Raw genomic sequence first — 13,935 nt, forward strand, 5'->3', positions numbered from 1 at the left:
TTTGCACCCAGACTGGTATAAAAATAAACACAAGACAGATAAAAGACCAAGAAACAGAACCAAGGAAAAGAGAATCTTTCTCTCATGTAATGAGTCCCACCTCAAGCACTAAAGATGGTTAAGTCAGTAGATGGCATTCTTCTGTAAAATAAGAAATCAATTCTGGGTTTTTCCACAGATGCTACTTACATAGTTTTATAGCATGACAGAGGGTCTTTTTTGGGGAGAAAGGTTTAGTCAAAAAGTGGCCAATTATAATTAGGTGAAAGACTGATGAAGGACTAAGAATTCAATTGATTAGGCATTTATTGAATACCTGCTATGTGCTTAGCATTTTTAGGTATTGACTTAAATATTAATGAAATTAGTGCCTTAATACAGATTTAAAATGTGCTACCTCTTTCCTATCGGCATCTGTGGGTCACACTGCATTTCTGTCCTATTTATTTTGAATTGACAGTGGCTAACACCTTCATATGTGGGATTCAGGTGTCTTTCTTACACCAGGGACTTGGATTGAGAAGCATTTCCTCCTACTCCTGTAGCAGGCCCCCAATTTTCTGTTCCTTGCTCAAGTCCAGCTCCACTCACAAAACCCTTCCAACACAGGAAACGCAAAAACAACCCAACCAAATCCAAGCCCAAGAAAAATGCCATATCCACAATAAGCATAGATCACTCAGATTACTCCTTTTAAAGTGACTACTGCACAAAGCTTAAAATAGAATTACCTCTGGCTGGAGAGGTCAATGGAATCTATTTATGAGGTAATGGTGTGAAAACAGTTGAGCCGTGACAGTATCTTGCTGATTCCATTTGCAGGTGACTATTTTTTAGTATAATTTTTATACCAAAGAATGATAAAGAAACTTCCTAAGACAGGCAGTCTTGAAGGAAGGACAATGTTCTCTAGCTTCTGCTATTCCTAAGATTCCAAGAAACAATACACGTTATATCTTCCTGCGTAGAGGCTTCCTACATTTTTTTTTTGAGTTGGAGTCTCACTCAGTCTCCCAGACTGGAGTGCATTGGCCGGGAGCGGCCACTGCACCCTCGACCTGCTGGGTTCTGGCGATCCTTCCGCCTCAGCCTTCCGAGTAGCCGGAACTACAGGCGCACGCTACCATGCCCAGCTGATTTTTTGATTTATTGTAGAGATGAGGTCTCGCTGCCCAGGTGGGGCTCGAACCCGCGGGCTCAGGCAATCCACTCACCTCAGCCTCCCAAAGGCGCGGGATTGCAGGCTGAGCCACTGAGCCCAGCCCTAAATCTTTTTTCCCCAAGTTTTAATTTAGCTAATGGGAGATATGCCTCTTTCAGATTAACTCACACAATCTCTGCTTTATAATATCTTATAAAACTATAACTTGGCTGGGCGCAGTGGCTTAGCCTGTAATCTCTAACTCTAACCCTAACCCTAACCCTAACCCTGAGCCGGGAGGTTCGAGACCAGCCTGAGCAACTTGGTGAGACCTCATCTCTACAACAAATCACAAAAACTAGCCGGGCATGGTGGCGTGCATCTGTAGTTCAGCTACTTGGAAGGCTGAGGCAGAAGGATCACCTAAGCCCAGCATATTTTGAGGCTGTGGTGGCCCTGGGCATGCCACTGCACTCCAGCCTGGATACAAGAGTGAGACTCCAACTCAAAAAAAAAGCACCAAAACTATAATTTTATAATGTTCATACCAGAAAATTATACTTTAAAGCAAGTATCAGTAGATTAAGTGCCCAGATGCAAAGTAAAGTTTTCCTTTGGCTGGAGCCTTTGCTAACCTGCATGAGCCACCTACAGCGATCACCATCCGCTCAGCTGAAATGCCTGCTCTGGCAAATGAGATATTTCTGAAGAGCTGAGAACAGGCAGTAAAACTGACACAAAAATACTCTAGAATAAGGTCAAAATTGGTAGAATATTTCCTTCCAGTTTTCTGATTGGCATATAGTACTGATTTTTTTACTTCCATCCACTGTTGGAAGGCACATAATAAGTCCATGGTTCCACTATGTTGGGCTGGCTCAGCTTGGATCAAGTCTGTAATGGCTTTCATAATTGACTCTAAAATTATATACATGTTTTGGTGAAATCTGACTGAGTTCAGGATGAAAGAAATAATCTCTGGAAGTTCTTTCCCTATCTCACTGTAGATTCAGAGCCAAATAGGAGGATCTGTTACTTACTAAGCAGTTTTATTAATTAATGTTCTCCCATGTCTGCAAAGTAGTTTTTTTTGTTTGTTTTTTTTGTTTTTTTTTTTGAGTTCGAGTCTCACTCGGTCGCCCAGACTGGAGTGTAGTGGCCGCTTCCGGCCACCGCAGCCTCGACCTGCTGGGCGATCCACTCACCTCAGCCTCCCAAAGGCGCGGGATTACAGGCTGAGCCACCGAGCCCGGCTTGCAAAGTAGTTTTTAAGTGTCCCATAATATTTATTTCTACATGTACAAGGTAATCAGGCTGCTAAGTATTTTTAGGATCTGCTTGTATTCCCATAGAAACATAAGTAAATGCTATGTTTGCACTTTCTCACTTTGGGCCACATCCCTACTAGTTGCCAAAATAACAGGCTGCTTCTACAATGACTTAGCAGCTTCTTGCATACAGCAGAGCACAAGTAGCAGGCCCTGCAAGCCCAGTTCCTGTGTGTGGCAGTTAAAGGAGGGAATGTTATGAGGAGCAATATTGTGCCACACTGGTGCAGGCAACTTGACACCCTCAGCAAGTACAGCTTCAGGAGTCCTTCTCAGGCAGTCCGTGATCTCTGATAAAAAGGCACTCACAGGAACACTTCTCTGAATCACTACCAGGGTTCTAACTCCAGAATGGGTTTAAACCAGGACTAAACAAACCAGGTTAGGAAGTTATACTGCATTTCCTAATATAATCTCACAGCCATCCTCATAGGGGACTGTACTGTCCGGGCAGTCGGGATCAAAGAGGCAGCAGCCATCCAAGCACCTGCCTGTGTGTCAGCCAGTGGCTTGAACACCTGCACCAGTTTCCAGAACTTGACTGGGATTCTTATTCCACACAAAAGTCCTACAATGTGACTGTCAATGAAGTTTCTGCTATATATAAAGGTGGTATGTTATAGGCTTGCTGTAATTTTTTTATTGACCTATGCTGATTTTATGTCATTTCTACTTATGTCAGCATCTGGCTTTTAAGTCTTTTTTAAAAATGCTGACTGTTACCACTTAAGGGTATTACTCTCTCCTGTCACACAAAATATGACCTCTCAGTCACGTATCTTTGTGTGTCCAGTTTTATAGAAGTAAATGCCACAGAACAATCATTTTTGTCCCACTCTTGTTATATTGATAATAGTTTTCTGTGAGCCTGAGGAAAACTGATGTTATTTGAGGAATGTTAGCAGGTCATGGCATATATTACATATCTGAGGCTTCACCACCTCCTCCCACATGTGCCCTTGGTAAACTATTTAATCTCTCAGGTTTCATCTGTAAAATCTGGCCCATGGAGCTGTAAGAATTAAATGAGATAATGCATAAAGATGCTCTGCACATGACCACCATGCACAGCCAAAGCACATTTCTCCCAAGACTCCAGTGCTATGCACAGGCCCTCTTCAGGTGGACTTCTGAGCAGGCGAGGACACTCCAACTGTGACCTAGGAGAACAGTCACGAGACTGTCCTCAATGGATGGATGGGACGTGATAACCATTTAAAAATACTGTTGTGAGCTCATAATGACATTTGGCCAACCAGTGACCACATATACTACAATATGTGGTACCATAAGATTGTAATGGAGCTGAAAAACTCCTACCACCTGGGGACATCATACTCACATATCATAATGCCAGAGCACTATGTGTTATTCTCATGTCTGTGGTAATGCTGGCATAAATAAACTTACTGCACTGCCAGTTGTATAAAAGTCTAGCACATACAATTATGTACATGGTACATGCTACTTAATAAACAACTATGCTACTGGTTTGTGTATTTACTACAATACAGTTTTTATCATTTTATTGTAGTGCACTCCTGATTTTTTTTTAAGCTAACTGTAAAAGAGGCAGGTTCTTCAAGAGATATTCCAGAAAGAGGCATTGTATCATAGGTGATCACAGCTTCATGCATGCTGACCTTCCAATGGGACCAGACGTGGAGGTAGAAGACAGTGATATTGATGATCCTGACCCCATGTAGCCCTGGGCTAATGTGTGTGTCTTAGTTTTTAACAAATAAGTTTTAATGGTCCAGGCTTGGTGGCTCACACCTGTAATCCTAGCACTTTGAGAGACCGAGTCAGGAAGATTGCTTGAGCCCAGGAGTTCAAGACTATGTTCTGGACAACATAGAGAGACCCTGTTTCTATCCAAAAAAAAAAACTAAAAATAGAGAAAAAGCTTAAGAATAAGGACACAAAGAAAATATTTTTGTACAGCTGTACAATGTGTTTTTGCTTTTAAGCTAAGTAGTACAACAAGAGTCAAAAAGTTAAAAATTTATCTCTTTCTTCCTACCTCCCTTCATTCCCTCAAGTGCTCAATCAAATTTTAGGGCCTGGAAATGTTAGTCATATATCAATAAAAAATGAGAATCACAACTTCAAAACCCTCAAGGAACCAGTCAGTTACTGTAAACAGGCCCAGTGTGAAAACAGCAGCACAAGCCTGATGGTCAATGGTTACTGATCAAAAGCTCAGTGCTGGGTACCACTGGGTGTGGGAGGGAACGTGGCTAACAAGGCGTAAGTCCTATACCAAGGCAACTGACCTGATGGCTGCCACAGGAATCCAATGTGTCAAGACCCTCCAGGTTTCCACAAGAAACCAGAAATCTGGAATTTTCTACAAAAATTTTCATTAAAAAAATGTTGATTCACAGAAAAAAATGTGGGCCAAAAAGGCACATTCATGGGACCAGGTGCCGCCCATGGAACACTGGTTTCTGATCTTTGGTTTAGCGACAATAACCTTTGGTTTAGTGTAGGTAGAAGCTAATCAGTCTTGAGAGTCGTAAGGGAATCCTCATGGCCTAGCCTCAGAGGGGTAAAAGTGACATGCTGAGGAATCGAGAGGAGGCTGGAGGGGATGGCTGGTGGGCCAGGGGAGGTCTTGTAGGAACACCTCTCCTTTTACCCCAGCTGCTGAATGATTACAACAAAAACCTAACACCTGCCCAAATGCCCAAGCTGCCTGCCCTATGCAAGATGACAGTCCTTCTACCTGTCCACGGCATGCAGACTTCCGAGGCTGACTGTTTTTCCTAGCACCATCACCACTGACACACCACGTACGCACTCACAACTCACATACTGCCTGCCTCCCTCACTAGACTGTACATTCCATCAGGGCAGGGGTTCTGACTGTTTTGCTCTCTGCCGTGTCCCCAGCAAATAGAGTGCTGTCCAGCACATAACAGTTCCCAACAAACTCACTGTGTACTGTGTGATCTCTGGGCCCTGATCCTGCCCAGCAACACTTCAGGGGCCTTGGTCAACTCCCTGTTCTATTATTTGCACGGGCTAATGCTTCCCATCTGCTCATGCCACAGCACCTCCCAACTCCCTCTCCACTGTGGGCTGGTGATCTCCACAGTCTCAGAGAAAAAAATCAATCCAGAAGGTCCTGGCCCTCCAGCCACTGACCCCTGTCCTCTTCTACAAGATGGACAAAGTGCTCCCTCTCCTACTGGACATAAGGATCTCCTCCCTTTGCATCCATTCTCCTCTCTACTTGCTTCCTTCCATCAGTTTTTTGTTGTTGTTGTTTTTTTTTGAGTTGGATTCTCTATCACCCAGGCTGGAGTGTAGTGGCAGGATCACGGCTCACTGCAGCCTCAGCCTCCTGGGCTCAGGCGATCCTCCTGCCTTGGTCTCTGAAAGTGCTGGGATTACAGGCATGAGTTATTAATTTTTTTTAAAAATTGGAATGTTCTACAAGACACTTTCATTAAATGAACAGATAGATCCCCTTCTATCCATTTTTAAACATGCTCAAAACTCTACCACCTTAAATGCCTCTACTCTTGACCTTGCCCTTCTGCTCGCTGCCATTCTCCTATACCTTTAGTCAGATCTCTGAGATCCACTGCGCATATCCAGTACCTTTTGCTGTCTCCACTGGACATGTCTGAGCTCTGTGCCTCTTGCTGTTATGGGTTACGTCAATGAATGACACATCATTTGTCCACTATCCCAAGCTCTGAACTGTCTCTATCCTTTCTTCGCCTCTATATCCAAAAAGTTACCAAGTCTTGCTATCATGCACTGCCACTGCTTTGAAATCCACCCGTCTCCAACACTATCCACTCCAGACCACCACCACCACCGCCAAAACATCAGCCTGATGTTCTTCTGAGTGTGCTTTATGTATATTATATATATGTATATATATATATACACACACATTTTTTTTGGACTATAAAGCTATTGGAGAATCCTACTGGCTAATATTTAGATATAATACTGCACGGCAGAAGGGCATCTAAATTATTTTAATGCCTTTTGCTATAAAAAAACATTAGCCAGAATATTTATGCATATGCAATGAGAGTAAAATAATTTCTTTTTAACTTGTAAAGTAACATTAAATATCTTTCATACCTGGACCGAGCAACGGTGATCGATTCAGCTGAGTACTGGCCTGATGGGGTGGCGGCGTCTCAACCCTGTGTGTGGTGTTGCTTGTGGTAGTGGTGGTGGTGCTGGTATTGGTTGTGGTACTGCTCTGGATGACCGGGTTGTTTCTATCCCACATGTTTACAGTTTTATTGTTGTAGTTGCTTGGGTCTCCCCAAGCTGAGGTACCATCATCAATTTCCATTTTGCGTCGAATGGAGGGTGGAGAGGGCTCTTCCCAGCCAGTGGCCTCACTGCTGTCCTTCTGTTTGACTGGTACTGGCCCCCCAATCCACCCTGTTCCTGTCTGTTTAACAGAAGCAGCTCCTCCCCAGTTACTCACGTTGCTGTCTTGGGGTTTGTTAGCCCAGTTCTGTTGGGAACCAGGTTTTAAAGACTCCCCCCAGTTTGTACCTGGATTACCCTTTGCATTTGTGCCATTGCCCCAGCCACTGGTCCCAGATCTTGTGGTGTCATTCCAACCAGACCCTGATCTATTATTGTCAGCATCCCATCCAGATCCATTTTTTTTCCCATCCCCCAAGTGTCCAAGGACAGACGATGAATCTGCCCAATCTCCCCCGCCTGCACTCCAGGCTGGATTTGATCTTTGTCCATCTCCCCAGTGTTGGGATTTGGGTTTTGGAGGGTCACCCCAGGTGGGTGACTTGTCCTCCTGATTTGCGGTCCCACTCCAGGCATGGCCACTCTTGGCAGCAGCAGCATTATTAACAGCAGTAGAGCTTATCGAGTCCCCCCAAACCCCTGGGCCACTTGGTGCTTTGTTGTTGCTGTCTCCCCAACCTGTGTTTGCTGGCACAGCGGCAGGTGGCGCACTGACCCACCCAGATACTGAAGAGGTATTTGTACTGTTCATGATGGACCCATCGTTCTTGCCCCCTGAGTTTGAAGGCTGAGTAGCTGCACAGCCCCAGGCCTCTGTCCCATTGTCATTTTTCCTTTCAGACCTAGGGGATTCTTCAAATTCCCAGGCAGTGTTTTGCTTTACAGGAGTCTGTCCCCAACCAGTATTAGACAGAACTCTTGGGTCAAGATCATTCCTTGGCAATTGGATGTGCCCTTGGTCTATAATCCCTTTATCTCGCCTTCGGCTTTCTCCGGTTCCTTCCCTCCCAGTGCTTCCTTCATTGTGATTGCCAGAACTGTCACTACTTCCTTCACTTGCTGTAGTTCCAGAAGATGCAGCTTTGGCCCAAGAGTTCATGTGTTCACTGCCAGGCTGCACGGTAGGATTCTGGCTGGTGACACTAGGACTCTCCCACCCTGTTGATCCTTTCCCATTGATGTCACTATTGGAATGCTGGTTTGGGGGCTTTCCCCATTCCCCATTCACACCATTAGAGGTGCTTCGGCTGGGGTGGCCCCAAGCTCCTGAATGGATATTACCAATGCCATTGTTGCCACTGCCCCTTCCCCAAGCGAGTATTCCAGGACCAGCAGGAGGCCCCGAATCCCAAGCATTTCCTCCATTTCCTTCCTTTTGCACAGCACTGCTGGATCCGTTTTGTTTAGCACTTAATGCCGAGTTCACAGTGTCTCCATTCCCCTGACTGAACCCAGAATTGCTATTTCCTGGGGCCGGGTTACCTGGGGACAGTCCCCATACAGAATTGCTTATTCCTTCACCAGTGCCCCCACTGACTTGAGAAACTGATGATCCGTTAGCACCAGGAAGGCCTTGCAGGTGGGGCGGGATGATGGCCCCCATACCAACAGCCATGCCCCAGTTTGGCAGTCCATTTGTCTGCATTGCATTGATAGGGTTTGGTGAAGAGTTCATGGGGTTAGTGTTATTTGGTCCATCAGTGTTAAGGTTCTGAGGTTGTACGCTGAAAGACACATTCTGAGAAGTGGACGTTGGTGGTTCTGTGCTCTCTTGCGGCAGCAAGTTTCCCCAAGCACCTAAAGTGCCTGTTGGGTTCCCATTCTGGTTGCCCATATTTTGACCCATGGCACTGACTGGACTGCAAATACTGGAAGGGTTGCCTGTTGCCACAGTTCCTTCATGTCCAAGTACAGGCCAGGCAGCTGGGTTGGCATTAGGATTAAGGTTAAGATTAATGCCAGCATTGGAGTTGGAAGCACCCCAGCAATTCTGACTTCTGCCATCTCCAACCATGTTGTCCACTTTTCCATCCCCACCACTGATAGAGCAGTGAGCGAGGCCAGAGCTGGAGCCTGCGGCTACGCCCCACACCCTGGCCACACTTCCATTACCGCTCGCTCCCCCTGCCCCAAGGGCGCTCTGATTAGAGGGGCTTTGGACGAGTGCGCCGTTGGTGCCGTTATTGCCATTTGTCTTCTTGGTATGTCCAGTGAAGCTGCCCTGGGCACTCCCTGTAGCCATGCTACTGTTCTCTGAGCCACAGTTGGAGGCGGAGTCAGTGTCTGTAGTACATTCTGAGGCAGATTCAGTCTCTGTTCCCGTGATGGAAGGCCACGCCTCCTTGTCAGTCCTGTCTATTATCACTTTATCCCAGCTGCAGTTGGATTCGCTTCTGTAAGTGGGCTGCTTCCCCCAGTGGGAATTTTCATAATGATCTGCCAATCCACTGAGACTGAGATCTGGAAAAGATGAAACAAAATTCAGAATTAGATTTTCCTCCCATTTGTCAATGAATCAACTGTTAACTAGTCTTTGGGGAAGGTCTTTATTTCAAGCATTCAATTCTGAATGACAAACACTAAAAGATGACTTAAAGAAAAGTTATTTGTCTTCTTAATAGCTTCCATTTTAAAAAGAGTTACTGTTTCTAAAACTATATCAATTCTCACCACTACACTATACGATTATCCCTCTGGAGAAGATATACAATGCACATTAACATATGAGCATCTCTGAAAACACTTGTAGTAAAGAAGGCAGCTCTGAAATTTATGTAACTTTGCAACTCCTATAAATGCATAGACTCTTGGGGAAATGCTGGTGGTAACCCTAAGTTCATGTGGAGTTTTAAATACAACTTGTGGTACTATTCAAGACCTCTAATTAGAATTACAGTATTAATTATATAGGAGTCACACATAGCTTTAGGTAGAAAAGAACTGTAATTGCATCACAGAGTCATATAATAGAACAGTATTTGAGGTGGGAGAGAACAACAGAAGGAGAGAGAAAAAGATACATTTGAGAATGCTATCTTCCGTTACCAAGGAGAGGCTAGGTGTGGTGGCTCACGCCTATAATCCTAGCATTTTGGAAAACTGAGGTGGGGGGATTGCTTGAGTCCAGGAGTTCAACATCAGCCTGGGCAACATAGCGAGACTCATCTCTCTCTCTCTGTCTCTCTCTATTTTTAAAAAGATATTGAGGGTTAGAAATGTTTAATTGCATTTATACTACTTAATCTGATCTTATCTGCAATTTGGTTTATCATTGTTTCCTGTACAATAAAAAAATTCTCAAGGCTGGGTACGATGGCTGAGTTTGAGATCAGCCTAGGCAACATATCAAGACTTTGTCCCTACAAAAAAACAAAAAAAAAAATTAGCCGGGCATGGTGGTGTACACCTGTAGTTCTAGCTTCTAGAAAGGCTGAGGTGGAAGGATCATCTGAGCCCAGTAGGTCGAGGCTGAGGTGAGCAGGGATTGTATCACTGCATTCTAGCCTGAAAGACAGAGTGAGACTTTGATTAAAAAAAAAAAAAAAAAAAATCCTCAGCCTTATAGGTTCTCTAAGGATTGCTTCTATACTTGTTTTCTATTTTCTTATAGTCTTCACTTTGGAGATACCCAGATTAACTTTTTATTACCTTCTTAAAGTATTTTTTAGTATTTTGTTACTAATATTAATACCTTATAGTATTTTATCTTACTACCTTCTTAGGGTATTTATAGCGTTTCACTCTTATGATTCTTTTAAAGAATCCACTATTCAGTCTCTGTATTTTATCTCCTATGACTTTCTCAATTATTTGATTATTTCCAACACTGTAATCAAACTTATATTCCAATGTTTTCCAATAGACTTATTCATTCAAAAATAAAAGAAATGTTTTTAAAAAATCATTTAACCTAAACCTAAACTCATCCGTGCTTTGGGAGGCTGAGGTGAGTGGATTGCCTGAGCCCGTGGGTTCAAGACCTGCTTGGGCAACTTGGCAAGACCTCATCTCTATAATAAATCAAAAATTAGCCGGACGTGGCAGCGCGCACCTGCAGTTCCGGCTACTTGGAAGGCTGAGGCGGAAGGATTGCTGGTGCCCAGCAGGTCGAGGCTGCGGTGGCCGGGAGCGGCCACTGCACTCCAGTCTGGGTGACAGAGTGAGTCTCCAACTCAAAAAAAAAAAACAAACGACAAAAAAACATAAACTCATGATTTGGAAATCCTTGGTGGAGTTTGTTTTTTTTTTTTGAGTTGGGAATCTCACTCTGTTGCCTGGGCTGGAGTGCAGTGGCACACTCCTGGCTACCTTGACCTGCTGGGTTCAGGAGATCCTTCTGCTTCAGTCTTTCAAGTAGCTGGAACCACAGGCACACAATGCCACACCTGGCTAATTTTTTTTATTTATTGTAGAGATGAGGTCTCGCCAAGTTGCCTAGGCTAGTCTCGAACCCTTGGGTTCAGGCAATCCTCTCACTTTCATCTCCCTAAGTGTTGGGACTACAGATGTGAGCTACCATGCCCAGCCAAATATGGAGTTTCTTTAAATATAACAATATACAGATAAACTGCAATAAAGTATTTTATTCTCTTTTAGAATCTTTTAATCATGTTCTAAAAAATGTATTTAAGCAAGAGAAATCTTATTCATGAACAGTTAAAATATGGATTTCCTAAAGAAATTCCCTTTTAAAGTTTGATTAAGCTAAAGGGAAAAAAAGAAGAAAATATGTAAACAATGATCATTATAATTAGAAAGAACATACTAAAGTTAATATCAGCCTGAAAAAAAAATTATGTTGCCTGATTTAAAAGCAATGTAATGAATTTAGAATTTAGTCCAGCTCTAGGTGATTCCAACGCAGGAAGATAATTCCAGGTGAAAACTACAAAGGAAAAATGAAGACAGACAATAGAAGACTTTGAGTATAGAAACTACTTATAAAACTACTATGTTTTAAAATTACCAAATATTAGCAGCTGGCTCAGCAACCCTAATTCATGACAATTTCCCCTGTATGCTTAGAATATATTCTAAAACTAGCTTATGTAATGAACAATTTTAAGAGATAAATGAGACATTCACCATTTAACACAGAAAACAGGACCAAGTTAATAGAGATTATGGCTGATGGCAACAAATACTACATTTCATTCTACCATCCAGGGACAAGCTCTACCACAAGGCAGGCCACTCACTTCTTAACTGGGATAGCACTCATGGCAACCACACCCAGAAAGTAGGCGTCAACAACCTAGTTTACCAATGCATCCCTCCCACATGTGGTGTGCCATTTGAACACAGAGTATTAGTGGTTCTATGTCATAAGAGTCATACAGTAAAAGGATCAGTTCTTTGTTAATGGTCTACTTTGAAAGCAAAACTTTTTAAAGCTTATTAAGGAAATATAGGAGACTATCTCTATGACCTCTTCTTACAGAAGACAAAAAAATGCATAAGTCACAAAAAGCTGATAAATTTGGCTATGATAATATTACAAATGTCTATATAACAAAGGATATCATATAATGGAAACTATAAAGCAAGATACAGGCAGGAAGAAGATGTAATAGATAAAGTATGATCATCAAATTAAAGAACTCCTACAAATCAATAAGAAAAAGACCAACAACCCAACAAAAAATGGGAAAAGGACAGGAACAGGCATCTTAGAGAAGAAAAAAACAGAGAACAGCTACTAACCCATGAAACAATAACTTCATTAATAATCAAGAAATGCACTTTAAAACAATGAGACAGGCCAGGCACAGTGGCTCACGTCTGTAATCCAACACTTTGGGAGGTCGAGGCAAGAGGATTGCCTGAGCTCAGAGGCTTGAGACCAGCCTGGGCAACTTGGTGAGACCTCATCTCTACAATAAATCAACCAGTCAGGTGTGGTAGCGCATGCCTGTAGTTCCAGTTACTTGAAAGGATGAGATGGAAGGATCGCCTGAGCCCAGAAGGTTGAGGCTGCAGTGGCCATGAGCAGCATGCTACTGCACTCCAGCCTGGGTGACAGAGTGAGAATCCTACTCAAAAAAAAAAAAAGACATCATTTCAAATTTATTTTAATAAGAAAAATCTAGATAGAAGTGTTATCCACTAAAATTTAAGGATTGTGATTCCCTCGAAGGGTGGTGTGGAAACAAGAATGGGATTGAGGTTGATACCTATAATATTCCTAGAGAGCCCTGATGCAAATATGGCAAGAAAATATATTAAGGCTCTATTGTGAACACAGTTACAATATTTTCTGTATACCTTCTATTTTTAAAATATTTTTTTTAAATGTAAAAGCTTAAATGTTATACAAATAAGGCAGTATAGCAGTGTGATTTAAAAAGCCCATCCAATTCCCAAACTAAGAATTTAATTTCTCAAGGTGAGTTCCTTGAGTACACGGCTATTATCTTTTTGGTTTTATATTCATAATGCTTGTCACATATCTGGCAACCAATACATGTTTCTTGGGTGAACAAAGGAATGTATACAGGGCCAAAATCTGAATTTTAGTGGAACAATCTGAAACAAGTTGCTTCTCAACTCTAAAAAGATGATGCTGAATTTTATAGTCCCTAAAGTCTCTAAAACATATGATTTCTAGATTTGTGTGTGTGTGTATGTGTGTGTGTGTATATATAATATATAATAGAAATATATAAATGTATACACACACACACACACACATATACACACTACACATTAGTAAGAGAATCACACACACAAAATCAAGCAACATATTTGGCATAGTAAACCTCAACAATAGTCTTAAAGAAAATATTTTTAAAATTGTGATAAAGCACATATAAAAGTAAGCATTTTAACTCTTGAGTGCACAATGCAATGGCATTAAGTATATTCACTATCCTCTTCAGAATTTTTCCATCATCCCAAACTGAAACTCTTTCCCCATTAAACAATAATCCTCCCTTTCCTCCTTTCCCCAACCCCAAGTAAACATCATCCTACTTTGCTTCTATGAATTTGATTATTTCAGATGTTTCCTATTAGTGAAATAAATGAAATCATACAATATTAGTCTTTTTGTGGCTGGCTGGCTTACTTCACTTAGCACAATGCTTTCTTTTCTTTTTTTTTTTTTTTGAGTTGGAGTCTCACTCCGTTACCCAGACTGGAGGGCAGTGGCCGCTCTTGGCCACCGCAGCCTCGACCTGCTGGGCTCCGGCGATTCTTCTGCCTCAGCCTTCCAAGTAG

At 42.5% G+C, this 13,935-nt stretch overlaps 1 protein-coding gene across 2 annotated transcripts in view; it reads right to left on the reverse strand.

The window, feature by feature from the left end:
- Positions 1-13,935, reverse strand: part of TNRC6C (trinucleotide repeat containing 6C) — a 68,598-nt gene that overhangs the window by 43,051 nt on the left and 11,612 nt on the right. For both annotated transcript variants that reach the window (XM_008060455.2, XM_008060457.2), the window contains exon 2: positions 6,577-9,177. In XM_008060455.2, coding sequence (XP_008058646.1) covers positions 6,577-8,959 — 2,383 coding nt within the window. In that variant the 5' untranslated portion in view covers positions 8,960-9,177. The remainder of the gene's footprint in view (positions 1-6,576; positions 9,178-13,935) is intronic.

The sequence above is a fragment of the Carlito syrichta genome, unplaced genomic scaffold (assembly GCF_000164805.1).
Source record: "Carlito syrichta isolate Samal-C Ts95f unplaced genomic scaffold, Tarsius_syrichta-2.0.1 Scaffold304629, whole genome shotgun sequence".
Classification (NCBI taxonomy): Eukaryota; Metazoa; Chordata; class Mammalia; order Primates; family Tarsiidae; genus Carlito; species Carlito syrichta.